This window comes from Hylobates moloch, unplaced genomic scaffold (genome assembly GCF_009828535.3).
Source record: "Hylobates moloch isolate HMO894 unplaced genomic scaffold, HMol_V3 SCAFFOLD_9, whole genome shotgun sequence".
NCBI lineage: Eukaryota > Metazoa > Chordata > Mammalia > Primates > Hylobatidae > Hylobates > Hylobates moloch.
The window spans coordinates 71,445,364-71,470,294 of NW_026652284.1; the positions used below are offsets into that span (position 1 = coordinate 71,445,364).

The 24,931-nt window shown below is 36.8% G+C and overlaps 1 protein-coding gene across 1 annotated transcript in view; it reads left to right on the forward strand.

Moving 5' to 3' along the window:
* The window catches only part of SLC26A7 (solute carrier family 26 member 7), a 142,938-nt gene that overhangs the window by 57,895 nt on the left and 60,112 nt on the right, over nucleotides 1–24,931 (forward strand). The window contains exon 5 of the mRNA XM_032760025.2: nucleotides 10,067–10,231. Within this exon, the coding sequence (XP_032615916.1) occupies nucleotides 10,067–10,231 (165 nt within the window). The remainder of the gene's footprint in view (nucleotides 1–10,066; nucleotides 10,232–24,931) is intronic.

Sequence of the window (24,931 nt, forward strand, 5' to 3'; positions counted from 1 at the left end):
ATTACATTTAGTTGTCCTGTCTTCAGTTTCCTTATTACTGAACATTGCCGAGACTTTTTAAATTTTTAATGATCTTGACACTTTTGAGGAGTACTGGTCAGGTAGTTTGAAGAATGCCCCTCAATCGGGATATGTTTGATGTTTTTACCATGATTAGATTGGCGTTATATGTTTTTAGGAGGAAGAGGTGTGTGTGTGTGTGTGTGTGTGTGTGTCTGCATATAATTGTGATAAAACACACATAACATAAAATTTACCATCTTAACCATTTTTAAGTGTGTAGTTCAGTAGCATTGAATACATTCATAATGCTGAGCAGCCATCACCATCATCCATCTATACAACTCTTTTCATCTTGTAAAACTGAAACTCTATACTCATTAAACCAGTGACAGCCTCACCACATCATAAACTATAACAACACTTATCATTGTTGATGTTAACTTGATCACCTGGCTGAGGTGGTACTTGTCAGTTACTCTGTTTTCTCCCTTTCCATACTGTATTCTGTGGAAATAAGTCATTATGAATAGCCCACACTTAAGGAGTGGAGGTTATGTCAAGTGGGGAGTTAATGAGTGGATATTGTCTGCATAAATTACTGGAATTCTGAACATATTTGCCTATTCTTCCCTATTTATTTATTTGGTCAATCATTTATATTAGTCTGGACTCTAAGATATTTGTTCTATTCTTTGGTTATAATCCAATACTACTTTGTTTATTTTGCTCTTCAAATTGTCCTGGCTTTGGACATCGGGAGCTCTTTCAGTTGGCTCTGTGTCTGTGTTTGACATGCTTATTTGTTTATTTACTTGTTTAACACTTCCTTCCTTTCTGGCACTACAAGATAATCCAGGTTCATATTATATATGCCCTGCTCAGTCCTAGAATCAGCCATTTCTCTAAGGATCTCTGATTTGTTTTATTAGAGAAAGTTGTTAGACTTTAGGATTTAGATGGTAGGTATGCTTATTGCTACTGGGGTGTTGTTGCTTCTAAGGCTTTTTATCTGACAGAGCAAGGGAATATTTTTAGGTATGTTAAACATAATATAATTATGTTTAATTATACAGCAAATCTTATAAGGCAAATCTGTGCAGAATTCCAGAATTTTGCCTCTTAATACACATGCTTGAGCCCACTCACCCAACTTTTCAGATCACAATAAAATATACATTATGTATATTAATTATATTATGTATAATTTATATGTATGTAATGATATCTATATGTATTTATATATCCATCTATGCCTATATTAAGTTAAACATGAGCATATACTTGGGTCTTCAACCCTAATGCATTACCACAATGATCATTCTAGCTTTCTGGCCTGTTTGTCTGAAACCTCCCCCTCTGGCAGTGAGAACCTGGCTCCTACCACTCACCATCCATTTGTTTAAGTTAGCAATTCCAGTATATATAATATATAATCATATATTGCAATATAATATATATTGCAATTCCAGTATATTTGCCAGCGGTGGATCTGTGTGGGTACAGGTCTGCAGCAACCTCAATTCTTGCCTTCTCAGAAGAAGGAATTCAACTGAGGTGCATAAGGCAGAAGGAGAGACCAAGGCAAGTTTTAGAGCACGAACAAAAAGAAAATTAAGTACACTTGGGAGGGGGTCAAGCGGGCCAGTTGAGAGACCAAGTGCACTATTTGACCTTTTGACTTGGGGTCTTATATGTTGGCATGCTTCTGGGGTCTTGCGTTCCCTCTCCCCTGATTTTTCCCTTGAGGTGGGCTGTCTGCATGCACGGTGGCCTGCTAGCACTTGGTTAGGAGGGGAGCATGTGCAGTGTGTTTACTGGAGTCATATGCATGCTCACTCGAGGTGTTTTTCCCTACCCACTTGAATGTCCCTGGGAGGTCATAAGCCAGTTAAACTTTCCATTTTGCCTCTTAATATGCATGGTTGGGCCCACTTGCCCAACTCTTAAGATATTACCGAGAAGCTGCTGATCACCAGGGTCAGGTGCTTCTATCTATTGGGAGACTTCCTTTCCCTGGTTCTGGCTAGGACCAATTATTATTTTAGAGAAACAGTTTAACAACTGCCTGACCATCACTTGATGGTCACCTGACATTCTAGGTTGGGGTGGAGGATGGCCCTCTACTGCCCTGCTCATGTCTGACTAGCTACCTACTATAACATTTCCCCCAACAAACGTCAAAGACTCCAATTTTTTTGGAGAAAATGGAGAAAAGTCCGGTGGTTCTGTGGGTCGTGGCCTTTTGCTAGCTGTCAAGACAGGGTTGGCTCCATTGGTTGGTAAAAGTGGTATCCTGCCAAGTCCAAGGGGGACAGGGACAGGACTTTTCCTCTGTTGTGTCCCACTGATGGGCAGTTTATTGGTCCCCTGCAGAAGGGTGACTTGGCAGGATGGTATCCCTCACTGAGGATCTGGAGCTTGATGGCCTGAAAGCAAGAGGAGACAAATCAGGTTACTAGATTTAGAAGAATGTTAAAACGAAATAAGGGGGTGAGGACAGCTTCCCAATAAGATCTCAAGAGTTGAGCGAGTGGGCTCAAGAACACGTATTAAGGGGCAAAATGGCAGAGTTTTACTGGTATATGACCTTCCAGGGAAATTCAACTGGGAAGGGAAGAACGCCTCAAGTGAGCATGCATATGACTCCAGTAAACACACTGCACATGCTCCCCTCCCAAGTGCTAGCAGGCCAGCGTGCATGCAGACAGCCCACTCCAAGGGAAGAATCATGGGAGAGGGAACACAAGACCCCAGAAGCATGCCGACATATGAAACCCCAAGTCAAAGGGTCAAACAGTGCACTTGGTCTCTCAAGTTGCCTGCTTGGCCCCTTCTAAGTGTACTTTACTTTTTTTTTTCCATTCCTGCTCTAAAGCTTTCTAATAAACTTTCAATCCTGCTCTAAAACTTGTCTCAGTCTCTCCTTCTGCCTTATGCCCCTCAGCTGAATTCTTTCTTCTGAGGAGGCAAGAGTTGAGGTTGCTGCAGAGCTATACCCGCATGGATTTGCTGCAACAGTGGTTTCAGAATTATTAACCCCATCCCCATGGGAAACAACCTCAGCAGTTAGAGTCTAGTGTTTCTTTTTGCCTTTAGTCTTCCAGACTCTAGTCATTTTCAAAATTATTTATGTTAGCACATTCTTTTGCCACCCACTTCAGTGAGGTTGTTGCATCCATTTAGCCCGTCTGAAAAGACTACATATTATATGATTCCATTTAAATAACCTTCTGTAAAAGGCAGAACTTATAAAGTCTATAGAGACAGTAAAAAGCACAATCATTGCCAATTAGATTCTTTATCATATTCTGCATTCCATTCTGAGAACTCCTGACCTCCTAAATGATTAGTTATATATATATTTATATATATATATATACACACACACATATGTATAATGTGGAAAAATAAACAAGCACACAATTTGCCATCTTAGCCATTTTTAAGTATGTAATTCAGCAGTATTAAATACATTTGCAATGTTGTGTAACCACCAACCACCTCCACCATTTGTAAACCAAGTAGTATCTAAGACAGTTCTCAATCAATTTAGAAGTTTATTTTGCCAAGGTTAAGGACATGCCAAGCGGAAACGAACATAGCATCACAAAAAAATAGTCTATGGTCTGTGCGTTTCTCCAAAGGATTCTGTGGGCTTCAATATTTAAAGGGGAAAAGCAGGCTGGAGGAGGAAGAGGGAGGATGTGGTAATCCACATGTAGCAAGGGAATAGGAGCAGGTAGGGGAATTATTAACTATGTATTCCTCTTGCCCTCAGTATATCAGCACTTTACATAAGATAATGTAAACATAGAGTGGCTACCTTTATCTGTGGCTACTTAGTAACCAAAGGCAAGGCAGTTTCTTGCATGACTCAGTTTTCAGCTTATTTCTTTTCCTTTTGGCTTATTGTATTGAGGTCCCAAGTTTTTATTTTTCTTTCACACATATGTCTCCATAACTTTTTTCAACTTGTAAAACTGAAACTCTGTACTCATTAGATAATAACTCCCGTTCCTCACTTCCTGTAGCCCTTGGAAACCATCATTCTACTTTATGTCTCTGTGATTTTGATTACTCTAAGTATTTCATGTCAGTGGAATCATACAGTATTTGCCATTTTGAGACTGGCTTATTTCATTTAGCATAATGTCCTCAAGGTTCATTCATGTTGTTACATTTTTGGAATTTCCTTCCTTTATAAGGTTCAATAATATTTTATTGTATTTATATACTACATTTTGTTTATCCGTTCATCCATTGATGGACACTTGGGTATCCATTGTGGCTACTCTGAATAATGCTGCTATAAATATCAGTGTAAACATATGTCTTTGAGATCTTGCTTTCAATGTTTATTTGCATGTATACCCCAAAATGGAATTGTTGGGCCATATGGTAATTCTATTTTTAATATTTTGAGGAAACATCATACTGCTTTTTGTAGTGGCTATACCATTTTACATTCCCAGCAACAGAGCACAGGGTTGCAATTCCTACATATGCTTGCCAAAACTTGCTTTCTGTGTGTGTGTGTGTGTGTATGTATGTGTGTCTGTGTGTGTGTGTGTGATAGTAGTCATCCTAACGGATGTGAGGTGCTCTCTCATTGTAGTTTTGATTTGCATTTTCTTAATGATAAGTGATGTTGAACATCTTTTCATGTGCTTATTGGACATTTGTATACCTTCTTTGGAGAGATGTCTATACACATCCTTTTCCCGTTGTTGAATCAGATATTTGTTTTTGTTGAGTTTTAGGAGTTCTCTATTCTGGATATTAACACTTATCAGATATATGATTTGCAAATGTTTTCTCCCATTTTGTGGGTTTCTTTTTTATTCTGTTGATAGTGTCTTTAGATGCACAGATTTTTAAAGTTTTCATGAAGCCCAAATTTGTTTAGTTTTTGGTGCCCATGCTTTTCGTGTCATATTAAAAATAGCGCTGCCTAATCCGATGTTATGATGCTTTTGCTCCAGATTTTCTTCTAAGAGTTTTATAGTTTCAGGTCTCATATTTAGATCTTTGAACCATTTTGATTAACTTTTGTATATGGTGTTAGGTAAGGGTCCAACTTCGTTCATTTGCATGTGGATATACAATTTTCCCTGCACCATTCATTGAAAAGACTGTCTTTCCTTCATTGAATGGTCTTGTACACTTGTCAAAAATCATGTGACCATGTATGCATGGGTTTATTTCTGGGCTATTTTATCTATTGGTCTATATATCTTTTTATGCCAGTACCACGCTGCTTTGATTACTATAGCTTTTTAATAAGTTTTGAAATCAGGAAATCTGAATCCTTCTGCTTTGTTCTTCTCAAGACCTCTGGTCACATAGAGGTTTTTTTCTCCCATATCTCTGAACAGCACTAAATTGTTTTCCTAATGTTATTAGCAGTTTCACTCTTTCCCCCAAATCTGAATATATTACTCAGCATACAACACAGGGCTCTTTAACATTTCAGGCCCCACCCAAACAGCTTTTCAGACTTTACCATCCAGTCACCTATATCATTCTTCTTCATGGTCCTGGTTAACAGTCCTCTTTCCCAACATCATCATTTCACATCTCTTTACACAATCTTTTAGGGTGTGAACTGTATCTTTAGCTGCGTAATCTGCAACAGTGTTGTGCCTAACTCTTAGTAGATATTCAATAAATATTAATTGAATGGACCAATAAGTGATTTGGTATAATGTAAAAGCCAGATAGCAGACTAACCAACATAACCTAAAATACGTTCTATATTCTATCCACTTGGCTAATATAATTGTTTCCTATGTACTATTTGTTATTTTAAAATATTTGAAGGCTACTTGCAAAAAAAAATGGCCTGAAATCTAGATACATTCAATTAATGTGGAACACATGGTGTTTATAGAAGCATTATCAAATAATATCATGCTAGTGAATCTTGATCATGTATGTCAGAGGATTTCAGTATTAGCCCAGAACATCAGCATTACTACAAACAGCTGAACTATATTGTATGAAATTGATTTCCTCATGAAATACTGCATGGACAGGATTTTGGGAGTTGGCCTTCTAGATTAGAAATATTATCATCCATATTATTGGTAAAAGGAGATGATGTGGCTGTTTATTAAGTAATTAGCTTTAAAAATCCTTGACATTGATATCAAATTTAAATACTGGGTCTCCAAGCACAATATTCTAGGAGAGCCCCATTTCACATACTTCAGTTTGAAGATAAACATGGTTCAATCTGTGGGCCCCTCTTGCAAAGCCTGTGTTGTTTGTGTACTACCTTTGAGCTGTGTACACCAGCATCTGTATGCCAGATTCCTAATGTCAGTGTGAATTAGCTACTAAAATTTGAGTGGTGGGAAAAGAGGGGGTTCTTAAATCTCCCCTCCCCATCCTCCACTAGTTCCCTTTCCTTTCCTACTTCTCTTCTTCCTCTTCCCTCTTAACACGTCTGCCATTGTGTTGGGTTTTGAAGAAGTTTGTCATTCAGAAGACAGAAATTTCTCCTTGGTTAAACCTCATATGTTTTTAATCATCCTTCATATGCCCAGTGGTTTGTATCAGAAATTAGGTCTTTAAGGAACTTGACCTTTCAGAGTCGAGAACTCTCCATGTTAAAGATTTATCTTTTGGTAGGAGGATTTTTTAAAAAAGTATAATAATGTATACAAGTAGAATGTTACAATAATATTTTGAGTCTTTAGATATTTTAAAAGAGGATAATTTATCTTTTCTCATTTGTGTTGCAAGGTAGGTTCCCATGTTTTTTAATACTTGAAATGGTTGAATTCTTTTTATGTCTTGAACTTCTTCTGGACTCTTTTGTTTGTAACTTTTAAATTGTGGAAATGACAAAGAAGCTGCTACTAGAAGATGGTGGTTTAGCTTGAAGTGGTATGGTAGGTGACCACTTAAGGTTAGGTAACCTTTCTTTCCCAGGCAGGGCAAATCATTTAACCCTCTCAGCAGGCACTGGAATTTAGGAAACAAGTGGAAAACAGAAGGTAAAATGATGATGGTCTATACAAGGCCTCAAGATTACTTGGCATACTGATGCAAACTTTCCAACATTCCAAGTATGCATAAATTTCATGTATGCATACTGGTTTTGCCACTTCAAAGATTTGGATTACTTGTATTCTACATTTAGCCGAAATGAAAATTCAACTCTGGTTTTCATCGTACCTCAGTAATATGCTAATTTCATCCTCATGGCCTGTAAGAGTTAATGTCATAAGTTGGAACTAACTTACTAGTAGAGAAATACATGGGAATAATTGGTTCAATGTTTTTCATAGCTGATTGTGTTTTCAGAATGAAAACCAACTGACCACAAATCAAGAGCTGCCCCCCCAAAAAAAATCACCATGTTCCACTTGTGCCAACACAATTGATTGCTTGGGTATTTCTCTCAGAACATCTCTCTTTGACAAATATAGTCACTAAAAAATGTTAGTAGCAGAAGCTGCTGCTTTGGCATCCTGAGTTGGCTGTAACAGATTGCCTGATTTCCACATTGGCACCCCATATTCTTTTCTTTATTATGTATTGAATAAAAAGTGGCTGCTAAACTGCAAACAATTTAAATACATTTCCTTCTTCATTACATTCTTTTAAGTTTTACAGAGTTAGAAAATGTAGTGTGGCCCTTTCTACATTTTCGAAACTGGTGACTGTTTTTCCATATTAGGTAAATATGTATGACACCCCCTGTTGTTCCTGCTACATCATAGGTTAAGCATTTTACAGGTTTCGAAGCCCTTGCATGTATTATTTCACACTCACCTTACACAACTCTACAAAATAAGGCAAATATCACTTTAATAATTTATAGATGATAATGAGGCTTGGAGAATTTCAGTAGGTTTTCTATCATCACAAACCTAGGATGTGGTAGAACCTGGGTCAGAATATAGGTTCAAATTTTCAGATTTGAGCCCATGAAAATCCACTGTAATTCAGGCTCAGAGCATTATTGCTTTTGGCCAAGGGGTTATTGTATTATGATCAGAATAAAGAAATAATATATTTTGCAAATTTTGCTCTAGTGGTACCAGATATCACTTTATATTTCTCATTTTCATCACTGTGACCTCTTGATAAAGGAGATCTCGTTGTTATCCTTCCCTCTGATTTCTTTAAGAGTTAATCTCATTTGCCAACAAGAATTTTTTATTTATTTATTTTTTTGAGACAGGGTCTCACTCTGTTGCCCAGGCTGGCATGCAGTAGCATGACCACAACTTACTGCAACTTCTACTTCCTGGGTTCAGGCCATCTTTCCACCTCAGCCTCCTGAGTAACTGGGACTATAGGAACTCGCTGCCACACTCAATACTAATTTTTTTTTTTTTAGGAGACATGGTTTCACATGTTGCCTAGGCTTCTCTCAAATTCCTGGCCTCAAGTGATCCTCCTGCCTAGACCTCCCAAAGTGCTGGGATTACAGAAATGAGCCACTGTGCTTGGCTTGCCAACAAGAATTTTAAGACTTGGCCTACATTATTGTAATTAACACATTAAGAAGTCATATCAGCATGACCTCTTTTGTTTCCATTTTCTAGTGCTTATACTTTTGAATGTAATTTAGCATTACTTTCAAAATAGTAAATTTTACTTTTTGCAGTTTCTGTGACTGAGTTTACACAGTTGCATTATGCCAAAGTGTGGGCCATCTTCTGAAAGCTCTCTTGCAAAGGAAGAACACTAGTCATTGAGGTATCAGGAGTTAGAAGAGGCCAGGTGTGGTGGCTCACACCTGTAATCCCAGCACTTTGGGAAGCCAGAGCAGGAGGATTGTTTGAGCCCAAGATTTTGAAACTAGCTTGGGCAACACAGTGAGACCCTGTCTCTAAAAAAAAAAAAAAAAAAAAAAAGCCAGGCATTTGTCTGTAGTCACAGCTATTCAGGAGGCTAAAATGGGAGGATCACTTGAGCCTGGGGGGTGGAGGTTGCAGTGAGACATGGTCATGCCACTGTACTCCAGCCTGGGTGACAGAGTGACACCTTATCTAAAAAAAAAGAAAAAAAAGAAAAAGGAAAAAAGAGAAGAGTTTTGTTGCTTCCTGTCATTCCTGTCACCTTTTGCCCAGCGGAGTTCAATGCACAGCTTCTATGTAGAGGTGATGATTCTGCCTGGTCATGAAATGGTTTTGAGATGGAGGATGATGCTATGAAAAGTAAGGAATGTTGAAGGACAATGATTTTTATACTGATTTATGGGCTTCTCAAGACATATGTCTTTACTCTATCTGTCTTTTGCAGTGCCACATATACAAATAAGTCCTAATGTATTCTTATTAAATATTAGCCCTTAATAATTATGCCTAGTGTTCCACTATTGGAATGCTAAGCTTGTGGGAATTATTTATATCCTACTGCTGAAGGTCATCGCCAAGGTCTGATTTTTCACAAAATAAATTTACAACCTCTGGCATAAATGGGTTACTACTTGACCGAGTATCTGGTCAAAGAGTATGTTCCCATTTCTCAGAACCTGGGAGAATCTTGAGGAATGGCTTTCTTTCTTCAATGGTTTTGAGGTTTTATACCTACTGGGTATAAAGTAGTGAATCATGTCTTTTCCTTTTTAAAATTTTAAATTACAGATATAGCAATGCAAATTCAATTTTTCTTCCATGTAGACCCATATATTAAACTGATTTGAGTGTATTTCCCTTTTTTGAAACATGTAGGATTAGGAAAAGAGAAAAGTCTAAATTTAGAAAAAATATTGTGTTAATTTTAGTTGAGATACTCACGTTGTACCTAATAATGTTTTCTAGAACTTTAAGTGTAATAAAAATATATATATAAAATAAAAATAAAAATAAAAAAATAAAGTTAAGTTAAATTAAAAAAAAAGAAACCTTTGAAACCTCTTAGAACCTAACAATGTGCTCAGGGAAACCCAAGATATTGTATATATACAACGTAAGAAACTTGTTACACGTCAGTTCTCTATAATTCTATCAAATGAAAATGAGAATGTGTCAAATATTAACCCCTCTGGGAACTTTGGGGAGTTTCATCTGAAGTTCATCTCACTTCTCCCTTCTCCTCTTAGGTGGCCATGTTTGTGCTGCAACTGGGCAGTGCCACATTTGTGGTCACAGAGCCTGTGATCAGTGCAATGACAACTGGGGCTGCCACCCATGTGGTGACTTCACAAGTCAAATATCTCTTGGGAATGAAAATGCCATATATATCCGGACCACTTGGATTCTTTTATGTGAGTTTTTCATATGCTTTCATACATATCTTTTGAATGTACAAGTTTCACAAAGTAGAATTTGGTTAATTACAGTACTGACATTTTTCTGTATTAAAGCAACTTGGGTTTAAATAAAATCTTATAGGATATTTTGAGTGTGACTTAAGGTATGAAACTAATTTAGTCAGTAATTTCTACTAATTTTGTAAATGATTCCTTGTAATGAACAATGGAATATGAGCTAATTTGGGAGCATAATTAGAAAAAAAAAAACCTGATTTTTTTGTGAGCCAGGTATTGTTGCCAGCTTCTAATGGGAATCATCCACTGGGATTATGGCCCAGTTTAACAACAGTGCACTCCCCCACATTCTTTCAGTATTGCAAATCCCGGTATGGATTAAATCAGAGACCTGGTGGAAATTGGTGGCTGAAGCCTCAGTAGCAGACAATCAGCTATTAAAAACCACCTGAACCCAAGAAAGAGCGCAGCACTGGCCATTTGCAACATATTTTTCTAACAACACTCCTTTGTTCTTGGGTTTGTTTTTGAAGTGGACCTAAAATCTGTAACTGCTCAAGAACTCACATCCTATTAGAGGTTTATTTTTTAAAAAGCCTTGTTAATGAATTTGCTGACAACCAAACTTTGTTTTGTTTAACTTTATGCATTGCTGTATGCTAAATAACATTAATTTTTTGTTCCATAATGAGAGTATTGTCATTCTTAATTTTCTTAAATATTAATGGCTGGAAGTAGCTCAATGAATGGAGTATGGTAATTTATCTATCTGTTATTGAGGTGGTTTCTGGCATTTCTGTATTATACATGGCCCCGTGAGGATCCTCTTTATTTGCATATTATTCTCTGCACCAAACAAACATTGATTGTTTCAGAAGGATAAATTCCTATAATAGAATTATTAGATCAAAGGGATATAAATTTCAATCTGAAAAGATGTATCCATTAATATTTTACTCTGACCTTATCATTGTCAACTCTGGTTATGGCTATTTTTTAAACGACCATTTGATATGTGAAAAAAATGGTATCACTTGTCTAAGTGTGTTTCTCTGATTAGTTGGCAAAGTAGTTAATAAAAAGCAATTGGCAACACGGAGCTGGAAGCTGGATCTGAATTTCTATTTCTTAGATAATTTCCTGCTCAATGATTCATTCATTGTAAGAATGATTAACACTAAAGCAAGAACACTGGAACTGGGCCTGGAAGCAACATAATTCCAAGCTCCAGCTCAAACAAAGCAGACCAAAGTAGCTGTAAGCTGTCAGGTGACTAGTTGAAAGTTTAAGACTTTCAGTGACAGCAGATCTACACAACAGAACCAAAGCAGTGATAGTTTCTGTCTTGACCTCTCACCTGGAAATGTCCTGGCCTGCTTGTCCGCACATGTACAGTTTAAGGAAATGACTGTCCATTACCACTTGGCCTCTTGAATCATATCTGCCTACACAAACGATCATCTTTCTTTTTTCTAGTTGTGTTAAAGAAGCAGGGTAGCCTGCTGTGAGAATGACATTGGTCTTTCAGCTTGTTTCTCTGGTGGCAATGTGAATAAACTTCTATTAAACACTTCTGTTAAAGGGTTTTGTGTGTGATTTTGTTTTTCATTTTGCTTTTTTTGAGGGAAACTGCAAGCTACTTTACCCTAGTCTTGTAGATCAACACTGTGGGACTTTTTGGAGGTGTTTTTTTTTTTTTTCTTGAGACGGAGTCTCACTTGTCACCAATCTGGAGTGCAGTGGCACGATCTTGGCTCACTGCAACCTCCGCCTCCTGGGTTCAAGCGATTCTCCCGCCTCAGCCTCCTGAGTAGCTGGGACTACCGGTGCGTGCCACCATGCCCAGCTAATTTTTGTATTTTTAGTAGAGATGAGGTTTCACCAAGTTGGCCAGGTGGAGGTCTTTCTTAAAATCTTTACAGTGAAACGGAATCAGATTTGGGAATGTTTTTAGACTGCTGGCTTTAAATTCACATTACTCAGTTGATGGAAATTGCTATGCTTTGTGTTGATGGAAAATGAAAAAAAAAGTTGCTCTTGCTTTTCAATTATCACAGAGTCCTGTACTGTGAGGCTGTTAGGTGGGAATGGTGCTTTGGTTCTTTGCCATGGTTTCAAATGGATGTTGATATTGCAATGCCAAAAATTCTGGTGATCTGAGTGTTAGATTAAGAAATAAATCTTACATCATGCACAGGTTGCAGTGGGATATTGGGAAGTGTGCTTTGGGGTACTTAGGCTGAGAGAATCTGATGATGGCTACACTTGCCACTGAATCATTTAAGTGTTACATAAAGAAGCAGAGCTGAACTCAGCAAGGATGTAGAGCAGAAGACATCATACAGGCCTTGGCTAGCATGTCAAAGAACCTACAGCAGAATGAATTGACACATTTGAGGGACTTTTCACTCTTTGACATGCATCCTGCCTCTGAGTTTTCACAATTGTTATATCATTTTAGAAAGCAATTCAGGCTGATGAGAGATAAAGCACATGTTACTGATACTCTTGGAACATAAATTGGATATCTAGAATATTTAAGACTCTTGCACAATGAGCCAGTCACGATTCCTAACAGTCTCAGGTGGGCTACTCATTTTTGTCAAAAGAATCCAGTTTTAGCCAATCAAAATGTCCATTGATTAATTAATTATTCTTAGGTTGAGGTCTGTAGATTGGGGTCTCTTTATTCTGCCACTGTGTGGTTTTTACAGTGTCTTCCTCGCAGGGGAAGTCCGATTCTGTGCTATTCAGAGAATCTCATTCCCTAGTTGAGTTGGATGAGTATGAACAGCTAATATTTCCATCTCTTTGGTTGCTCTGGGGTGGCAGGTGTCTTTGCCACAATGAAATATTTTTAGGGAGCAATTTGAATCAGATACACATAGGGGTCTGTGCTCAGTTCTGCCCTCTTAGATGATAGATAACAGACTTCTCATAGGCTTGAAGGATAGACATGGCATAATGCCTTCCCCTTATCTACATCTGGCATGAGGAAAACACGCCCCGACTCCAGCGAAGCTCAGGTGGTTGGGCCGCTCTTTCTCTTCTAGCTGAAAGTTGTTAAAGAGTTTCCTCAGAGGAGGAGTTCCTCCCGAGTGTGACACATGACTAAGGCTTTCCCCTTTGAATGCCCTTCGAGAACTTCTAGGGTCCACATATTCAAAGGGAGCCTCCAGAATAACTGTCATGGCCCTACTATATCGCTAAGAAGAGTGGGTATAATTAGGCCTAACTTATCCTTTTATTTAGCCTTCCTAAATTCCTTCACAGATAACTCTTTACTTTTTAAATTTGTTCTTAAAGTTTTATATCTAGATTCATATACTTCTGATTAAACTATCTTTCTTTTAGTATTACGGCTAGTTCTTAGTAAACTTTAAAGATTACATCAATGTGTTCTTTTTCAGACACATATTGGGAAAAAATTATTATTTTTTCTCTGAGGTAACTTTTAGCTCTTGTTAGTTACCATAACTTGAGCTAATGACCTAGTGTCTTTGATTTCCAATTGTATTGTCTGTTTTGTGCACTGATGATAATTATACTTTTTGGAATTCATTTCCAAAATGAAAAGCATCGAACATAGGTGTTCATTAAGTGGAAGCCATTATCTTTCTTACTAGTTGTGAATAGTTCAATGTAACAAATTATGGATTTTTTTAAGTGTCACTTAACTAATAGATACTAATGCTTTTCCTCTATAGAGGACTCTTACTCAGATTTTAAAGAAGACTAAATAACAAAACAAACTTATGTGTATTTTAATGACTTAAAAATGGCTTGAAAATTTATAAAACCTTTAGAAACAAATATATCTTCTGTTAGTGGGGGTTGATCATTACAATTAAAAAAACTATGTTTTTTAGTTTATTTTTATTTATAAATGTTTTCAACAGTTCAGCTCAAATCTCCCTCGGCAGTTATAAACGCATTTAATAAATTATAAACAGTGTTGCAATATATTTTAAAATAAGCAGAAACAATAATGTTATAAGGGTCACTTCTGTCTTGGGATCCTGGCTCAGAAGTTAAATTGTTCTATTCTTGGCTTCCTTTAAATTCAAATATTTGACCAGTAAGTTGGTTCCTTGCACAGATAAGAAGAAAAAGTTTAATTCTTATTTACAAAAAAATTTTTAAATTGAGGAATGATGAAGTATCTTTTTATCAGAAAGGATGTTTTCCCCCAAAAGGCACAATAAAAATTACAAAAATTCCTAGTTCGTATTAGCACATGTGGGTTTCTTTGAGATGGTGCCAGTGTCTCAGCCTGCAGCAGCCTATGATAAATTTGGCAAGGATACTTTCATTGGCATGGCTTTATATGAGCACTGCTCTAAATCATTATGTACAGTTATATATATTAAACCCAAGAGCAAAAGGCGAGCTTGGCAATATATTCAACCATCCTTCTTGGAAGTTTTTATTTTCTGCCCTAAAAATGGGTAGTTTCAGAACTGGAAAACAGTTTAATTCCCACCCCCACTCCTGAAGTACAAGCAAAGTACTTTTCTAGTTTGGACTGCAAAGACTGCAAAAGGGAACCAAGAATGTTAATAAAATGGGATAGAAATGTCAGAAGGAAGTCAGAGCCAATGAAACATTTTCTTTTATAGAGAATGAGATCACAATTAAATATGTATAAATAGGGTTTATACGTGGAGAACAAATCTACTTTGTAGACCTAGGCCCTGTGGGATTTCTGAATCAAGAACATGCTTTGATGGTTTATGAAAGCTCACAGTTTCTCTGCAGATATTTTGACATCTCTATTGTGAATTGCAGGAATGTTCAGTATACCCTGAAAAATGGACAGAATAAATTAAAGGGGAGAGAAAAAGAATGTTCATCTGTAACTTGATTCAATCAGTGATGCAGGGGATAGAAGATGTGGCAGGTTTAATTTGGATATGAAACAAGTATACGGAAATTTGTAGCCAAGGTTACTTTAGGATTCTAAATCAGAGAGCAAATATTTTTGCAACTCAACCATCGTAGACCAAACTCTCTCCATCCCTCACAATTCACTGAAAAATGCATCAACACAAAATCCAGCGCTCAAGTAATTCAAATTAAACTAATTTACCAAACAAGAGATGGCTGGATGCCACCTGGACCTTGGAATGCTTGGTTGTATGTTTGGTCCAAGTGAGTTTTGTATACTCATGATGTCTTTAGCTATTTAACATACCATACTTCCCTTAGACCATATTTGTTCTCAGACTTATTTTATCCCTTGAAGTAATAGCAAATGGATTTATTCCAAGTGTATCATATAGTTATTGATTAGAAATTGGGGTATAATGATGTAAAAAACTACCAGAATGTTGGTTTTCCTTCTTTCTTTTGGGATTTTGTTTGTACTGATAAAAGTACAGCCTGTGGTTAATATCCAACTTAATCTTTCTCTTTCTCTTTTTTCTTTTCTTCTTTTTTTTTTTTTTTTTGAGACATAGTCTCACTCTGCCACTGAGGCTGGAGTGCAGTGGTGCCATCTTGGCTCACTGCAACCTCCATCTCCCAGGTTCAAGGGTTCAAGCAATTCTCGTGCCTCAACTTCTGGAATAGCTGGGATTGCAGAAGTGCACAACCACTCCTGGGTAATTTTTGTATTTTTAGTAGAGCTGTGTTTTGCTTTATCAGCCAGGCTGGTCTTGAACTCCTGTCATCATGTGATCTGCCCACCTTGGCCTCCCAAAGTGATGGGATTACAGGCATGAGCCACTGCACCCAGCCTATATTTTTCTTGTTTTTGTATTTATGTTCACTACTTAAGAGGGAGGTGGGATTTGAGGGACTTGATCTTATCAATACCTATTCTAAAATGTTTAATGATGTATAATGATATAGGCAAAGTTGACAAGAGACATCAAATTCTTATGAATAGAGATAACTTGTGCTGACATCAAGTTCTAAAGGATCAGAGTTGGCTTTAGGTGTCCCTGAGCAGGAATTTAGATCTGCTTGGAGGCAGGATTCAAATGTAATGAGCTTGAAAGAAAGTTGGGGTGGGGAGAGGGCATGCCTGGACAATCATGACTCATGTTTAAAGGTTCCAAGGATGTGAAAGCTGCCTTAATTGTCCAACAGAATAATCAGAATAATCTGGGGGGATTTTACAAGCTACACATGAGTAGGAAGAGATCAACATGCATCCTTGATTAAAGAACCACTAGAACAGATTTACTGAATAAATTGACCACCTCACAGGCATTGAGGATACAGTTGAACAATAACATTTTTGTTCCCATGGAATTTTATTGAAACACTGAGGAGGGATGCAAAATATGGAGAGAGGAGACAAAAAAATTGGCAAATAAAGTAATCTCAGATAGTGTTAATGAAGGAAACAAGGCGGTGTGATTGAAGGTGGGTAACGTGGTCAAGTGACAGGGGTGGGTCTGCTTAGATAAGATGGCCTGGGAAACCTTTTCTGAGGACATGGCTTTTGAATGGAGGCTAGAAAGATGAGAGAGACCCAGCCATAGAATGGTTTGAGTTAAGAGTATTCTATGAAGAAAGAGAAGAAAGAGCAGCAAATGCTAATTCCCTGAGGTAGATACAAGCTTGGCATGTTGGAAAGACAGAATGGGTTTGCTTCTAAGATTCTTTCCAGTGGAATTTCAGAAATTTTGTGATTCTATTTCATTAATTCCTGAGGTTTGGCTATAAGACCAGACCCTACTCTTGTTTTATATGTGTAGCTGGCAGAATATACGTTTAATAGGGAGACAAGAACAAGAACTACATGCCAGCTCCATTGTTCAATTTCTGTGTGGCCTTAAGCAATTTAGCTAACCTCTCCAAGTCTTATTTTCCTCATGTGTTAAATGGAAATAATAATGCTCACCTTGAATTAATTAAGACATTAAATGAATCACTGTGTATAAGATGGCCAGCATAGAGCCTGAAAGTGTTAATTCCCCTACTCTTCTAGGAAGTGACTAAGTTTAAACATTCTTTCTTCTTGAGTCCCCCCTGCACCACCCCCCATCTGCCTGTGATAGGGAAAATATGAAAATGCCTCTCCCTTCAGGAACGGAGGGTGAAGGCACTGTATAGATACAGGTAGGCTTTCACCAAATATGTTTATGTTAAGAAAAGGCCATGATCTGTGTACTAACAGCTTTCAGAATCAAGTTGGAAGGCTTTTTGCTTCCCTTGTACTAAAGTGACTCTGCTGCTGATGTTGAAGGTGCAAGACTGGAGGGTGAGAAGAGCTCATATGCCTGAGAAGCAGCCAGGTGCCATTGAATACCACCACTAAAACTCCAAATCTTAGACTTCATGCTCCATAATAGTCTCCTCTTCAAAGAGGTAGCATCTTCCCTCCATAACCCAAGGGAAAAGGAACCAGCAGGGAGATTTGGAAAAATTCTTTGCTGGACTGAAAAAATCATGAGAGAGTCATTGGTAAAATGTGCACGTGTTTGTCTAGGGTTGAGGGGACCTGTGTCAAAATCCTGATTTTGTCATTCACAAGCCAAGTCACCTGGGGCAGGACACTAGTCTTTGGAACCTTGGTTTCTATTTCTACAGAATAAGTGTGTGGAACTGGTTGATTCCTAAGGTTTTTTTTTCTGGTGCTGACAAGTGTCTTCTGAACATTTCCTTTGATAGGCACTTTAGTTGTAATCCTCACTGCAGATATTAACTATGACTGATTGATCTTTAATAGATGCTCATTCAGTTGGCCGTCTCTCTTAATTGTACTGATCACTTGGTAGTTATTATTGAAAACTTTGTTTGGTCTCTTTTTGTGTTTTAGAATACTTCTATCTCAGCTAACATGACAAGAGGGGAATTTACTAGGGTCTATCTGTGATTCTAAGAACAAAAGCTTGGCATCCCCTCTGCCCTCTCTATTAGCTTCCTACGGCTGCCACAATAAACTATCACAGACGAGGTGGCTTAAACAACATAAATTTAATTTCTCCCAGTTCTGGAGGCTGGAGATTCACAATCCATGTGCTGACAGGACTGGTTTCTTTTGAGGCCTCCCCGCTTGGCTTGCAATCGGCCTCCCTCTTGCTGCTTCCTCACTTGGTGGAACCTCTGTGCATGCACAGCCCCTGTGTCTCTGTGTCCTGATTCTTAGGAGGACGCTAATCATATTGGATTAGGGCCCACCCTAATGGCTTCCTTTTAACTTAATTACTTCTTTAGAGACCCTGTCTCCAAATACAGTCACATTCTGAAGTTCTGGGGGTTAGGATTTGAACATATGAGTATTGAGGGAGCACAAGTCATCCCATAATACTTTCTTTGAGTTGTCTCAGAAGTGAGCAGCATTAGATTTGGTGCTGGCATCTTATGGCTCCTGTAACTTGTTACCACAAATCTGGTGGTTTAACAAAACAAATTTATTCCCCCATTTCTGGAAGACAGTTCAAAATCAAAGTCTCTTCTGGTCCATGCTCCCTCTGCAGGTTCTAGGGGAGAAACCATCCTTGCCTTTTCAGCTTCTGCTGGCTCCTGGCATTCTTTGGCTTGTGGCTGCATCATGCCAACTTCTGCCTCTGTCTTCACATGGCCTTCCCCGCTGTTTGTTCTTCTCTCCTGTCTCTTACAAGAATACTGATCATGGGATTTAGGTGATCTCATTTTGTGATCGATCCTTTACTTAATTACATCTGCAAAGACCTTATTTTTCCATATAAGGTCATAGTCACAGGCACTGGAGTTTAGAATGTAGACTTTTTTTGGTGGTGGGGAGTGGTAGGGGACTACAATTCACTCACTACAGTAACCCAACCATGTATGGTGAGGAGGTTTTATGTTTTTGCTTGTTTTTTGTTTGTTTGTTTGTTTTAAAATTAGAATGTAACTGAAGTTATCCATGTGATGCTATCAGTAAATATAATTAACATAGTTTCAAAGCTATTTCAGGGCCGTGACTACCACTGAGTGCTCTGTGTTGTGAGATGAGGCTTCTGATAGAAGTACCATCTAAATGGATAGATTATTAATAAATTTTATTCAACATAGGACTTTACAGTAGATACAATGAGTAAAATAGTTTATTCAGTGGTGCTACTGTTGTCTTATTTTAATATATACTCTTTGAGACATAGAAAACAGTCCATATTTTTAGACACCTATCTATATACTGATTATGCCAAATGCACTTTCAAACCAAAGTTTGCACATGTGGTAGCTGGCATATATGGATGTTACCATTGTTTCTGGAGATAGTTCTGGTTTTGTGGTTGATGACTGACTCAAAATAATATATTGGGAATTAAGAATTGTAGATTGCAGATTAGTAGTTTATACCTACTATTAAAATAGTGTGCTGATAGATTTATTACAGTGTGCTAATTTTACTAATGCTCTGTTGTTTCTCTAGTCAAACACTCACTTATTTATCACAGATCTTTAGTGCCAAGATAGTGCAGGAATGATAATGCTACTAAAGGGTTATGTGTTGTTTTTAGCATAGAAATATTTATTCAAATAATCTTTGTGGTCCTTTTATGGATAATTCAAAAATGTATTCATCATTACTAGTGAAGAATTATTATCAATAATATCATTATGCTCTAAAAATGTTTAAAACATTTTTTCTCATGTATATTTTATTACAGCAAAACCTAAACCAACCAGAATGCAGAGGAAAGTAATGTTTTGATTAATAGAATTTTCTGGTTAAGAAAGTATTGAGCAGAAAGTTTATTTAATTTTTAATACTTGTTAATATTTTCTAAACATATAAGATCTATTTGTATTATGAAATTTAACAGAGTGGATAAACTTTGTATTTTTCTTCCTGCATAGGTATTTCTTTACAGTGCCTTGTTTAGAAATTCATGACAGTTGTGCAATGAGAATTCAATAGCTATGATCCCAGGGAGACCTTTGTTTATCTTTTCTTAACTAAATACTAAATATAAACTTTTTCAGCCTTGATGTTGCTTCATTTTTCTAAAATTAAAATTTGACTATATCAAAGATGGATTACTTAAAATTATTGCAATGGTAGTTTAATATTTGGCTCAATACCTTGCACGTAATATAACCTCAATAAACAAGTTGAATAAATGAATACTTGATAACTGCAAATCCCCCTAATATAATATAGCCAAAATATTGGTAGTGAGAAGAGTCTGGATCCTTTCTCTTCTTGTTATTCTACTTATTCAAGGTAAAATCTATGCCTACTTACAGACTTATTGTTACTAGTACTATGCTAGACCCAAGTATTCATTCATTCAACAAAATTTGAGTATCTACATTTTTCCCAGACACCATTCTAGAAGTTGAGAATCCATCAGTGAAAATAAAAGCTTATAAAGAAAGGCAAATCAGACAAGAACACTTTATGTAAATATATTGTATATGTGTGTGTATGTGTGTGTGTAAATGTCTATGAAGTACTTTAGAAAAAAGCCTCACCTCTAAAGAAAATAATGAGAAGCAATACATGTGCTGTGGATAGGTGATTTACCTCAAGATGGATTGTTTATGCATATTGATATTTTTCATTTTATATCATTATAATAAATGGTAAATTTAAACAACCAATATTACAGTCTCAAAATTAGCTGAACTCTCAATATGTAATGAACTAATATTACAGTTTTATTAAACTGACTAGGCAGTTCTGGTTAGATAGCTTATTTATTTAAATAAAATAAATTTATTTATCCATACAGATATAAATATTATCTTTGCTTCTCTGAGATCTGGGGAGAAAATGCTGATCCTCAGTAGGAATTTTTATCTACTGGAGCTTAACGTATGATAGTGTATTTAGATGACTGGATTTATACCAGAAATTAGAAATTTAATGTGTGCTTAGGATGCCTGGAACTCTATTAAATGAGCATATGTAAATATGTGTGTGTGAGTGTGTGCATGTCTATCCTTAGCCCCATTCCTATCTCTTTTTCCATATGCCACCCATCTATCATGAGCCTGTTTTAGCTTGTGATTCTGTCTGTGGGTCCACATGACAGTCATTAGAATGACACTCCTCACCAGCCTCCTTTCCTATTGTGTTCTTCATGCTGGTTGTAATGAGCTATCCACCCCCGTGTTCTTCTGGAGCATCTTGTGAGATGTGCTTTGCTTGATGAACTGTAGTTTAATCCAGACAGACAATAAAAACCCTGGGAGTTTTCTCATTCCATTCATTCTGGGGTGGTCATTTTTATTACTGCAAACACATGTTCTCAAAATGCACACTACAGCAAATTTGGTATGGCTTGGAAGTTTTGCATATTTCTACTCTTTCTTATACAGACATTGTCATGGCATACTTTTAATACCATATAAAACAGCAGAAAAGATATTCTCTAAATGCTTTAAAATATTTGGATGTTTGTCTTCTTCCTGACAAATCATCTAAATAATATTCTCAATTTTATCCTCAGATCATGAAAAATCATCAGAAAGCATTTGGGCAATTTGTTTTTTTACATCGTCTCTATTCCCATTCCCTGTAGAATATTTCTCCCTGAGTAGCATTTTGGATTTTTATCCTGGGATTGATTGAATAGTGGGCAACTTTAAGAAATGAACCCTGTTCCTTCTGTAGAAATCCTGTGAACAGTTATCATCCACAACATAGAGACAGAGAGGAAAAATGTCATCTGCATCTAACATAATGATGACATTGTAGTACCTACTTTTCTTTTCAAGTAGCATGGAATAAAATAGAATTATGTGAAAAAGATAGTAAGTAAAGCTACCTGACCCCTAATATGTTTATTAATGTATCTGATTACATAACTAGTGGGTTTTTTGTTATTGTCATTTTAACTGTATGGATAAAAGGGGGTCTGGATAGCCTACATTATGCTAATTCTTTTCACCCAGTGAGGCTCCACTTAATTGAGTACATTTGCCTTATCCTAATTCTATTATCCTAATTATTTTCACTCAGTGAGGCTCCACTTAATTGAGTACATTTTCTTCACTCAAAAGATTTAACATGTTAATGATAAAATTCGATATGCAGAATTCAGGCTTAACCTGATGCACTGCCTTTATACCAGGTGCATTTGATCCGTGGGCCAGATGGGCTGAGTCCTTTGATGAGGAAACCTACCAAGCAGAATTTTATGATATTCTAAGAAATATAGTCCATATAAATTCTTTTGATCCATTGTCTATATAATGTTTTGACTCAATATTTTGAGTTGTGGTCAAATTATATTTAAGATGCTAAATAGAAAGGACAAAGAACACAAGAAGTTAGGCTACTATAAGAATAGCCTGTGTGCCAGAATAAAACTAATCTTTATCACCTGAAACTAGACTTGAGCAATCTGCTGTGGACAAATAGAAATGAAGTTATAAAAACTGGATTCAGCATGTTCAAGAGAAGGAGAAGTTAAGAGACATTTTGGAAATAAACATATAAGGACAATTCAAAACCCTAAAGTTATCAAAGTGATATATTTTCATAAGAGAAAACATGGAAGATACAAATAAGCTCTTATGCAGAGCTGTTAACATTCCAGATACATTCATACGTATTTAGAAGCATGAAATTTTATTTCATCAAAAGTAATATCTATATTAGCTTTCTAGGGCTTTCAAAACAAATATAACAGACTGGGTGGTTTAAACAACAGAACTTTATTTCTTACAGTCCTGGAGACTATGATCAAGAAGTCTAGATCAAGGTGATGGCAGTTTTGATCTTTTTTTTTTTTTTTGAGACGGAGTCTCGCTCTGTCACCCAGGCTGGAGTGCAGTGGCGCAATCTCGGCTCACTGCAAGCTCCGCCTTCCGGGTTCTCGCCATTCTCCTGCCTCAGCCTCTCCGAGTAGCTGGGACTACAGGCGCCCGCCACCACGCCCGGCTAATTTTTTGTATTTTTAGTAGAGACGGGGTTTCATCGTGGTCTCGATCTCCTGACCTCGTGATCCGCCCGTCTTGGCCTCCCAAAGTGCTGGGATTACAAGCGTGAGCCACCGTGCCCGGCCTTGATCTCTTTTTAAGGCCTCTCTCCTTGGCTTGCAGATGGTGGCCTTCTCCTTGTGTGCTGACATGGTATTTCTTCTGTACAAGGTGCATGTCTGTGTTCTAACCTCTTTTCAGTCATTTTGGATTAGGGCCCACCCATATGACCTCATTTTATCTTAATCACCTCTTTAAAGGCCCTATCTCCAGTATAGTGACATTCTGAGGCATTGGGGGTTAGGACTTCAACATATGAACTCGGAGGGGGCCACACAACTGAGCCCATAACAGTGTCAAACCATACACATTTATTTGAAACTTTTCTTTTCAGACTTAGCATTATAACAGGAAGGTCTTTCCATGTCAATAAATATACATTTTGTCTAAAATAATGAATTTAATGGATGTAGACTATTGTATGTATACATGTAACCTAGAGAATTCAACCAGTTCTCTTTTATTTTACTCTTTAAATGGATTCCATTTTCAATGCTGTTTTAAACAATGTTTCAGTGAATATCTTTGTAACAAGGTCTTTTCACACGAGCTTAATTATGTTCTAGCTTAATGTTTTGAAGTAGAATTGCTAAGGCAAACAATAGAGCAGTTCAAAAGTGTTTATTTTATTTTTTCAGCTTTACTGAGATATAATTGCCACATAAAAATTGTATATATTCAAAATGTACAATGTGATGTTTTGATATATATATATACATTGTGAAATGATTTCCAAACTCAAGCTAATTAACATATCTATTGCCTTCAAAGGTTTTCCATACGTTTTATCAGATCACCAAAGGATTGCAACAATTTATACTCACAAGGGCATGTGAAAGAGTTCCCATTTCTTCCCCCAGATTACACTATTTAAATTATTATTTAAGCATCATTAATAATTTGATAAAAGAAAGAATGCTTTCTTATAGTTTGAATTTACATTTCTTTGATTACTAGTGTGGTTGAGCTCTTTGTTCACACGTTTATTGACCATTTGTTTTCTTTTGTTATCTGTTTATGTCCTCTGCTAATTTTAAAATATTTATTTTCTATGACTTCAGGTTTTATATTTAACCTCATTTAATCTAGAATTTATTTTATTCTGCTTAGTTTTTGTTCAAATATGATATGTTGGATAATCTTTAATATTGGATAATGCAACTGTTATGTTTCTGGGTTTTTACTGTTTTAAAATTTTTCATATATCTATATATACACACACACACACATATATATATTATATGTTTTTAAGTTAGAGACCCTATCTCTTTCTATATATATTTAATATATATTTAATTAATATATATTTTATATATATTTAATACATATTTAAGTAATATATGTTTAATATATGTATATTTAATACACACACACACACACACACACACACACACACACGCACGCACACACATATTTAAGCTAGAGACAGGATCTCCTTCCGCTGCCCAGGCTGGAGTGCAGTGGTGCAGTCATAGCTCACTGTAACCTAGAACTCCTGGGCTTAAGGGATTCCCCCCCGCCAGCAGTCTCTTGGGTAGCTAGGACTACAGGTGCATGCCACCATACCCAGCTAATTTTTAAAATTTTTCATAGGGAAAGAGTCTTGCTATATTGCCCAGGCTGGTTTCAAACTGCTGGCTTCAAGCGATCCTTCTGCCTCAGCTTCCCACAGTTCTGGGTGGTGAGCCACTGCACCCCGCTTTTTCTTGTATATTTTTAGTATCATGTTTTGACTTATTATAAATATACTTTTATGTTTGTTAGTATAAACCCATAAATATTTTA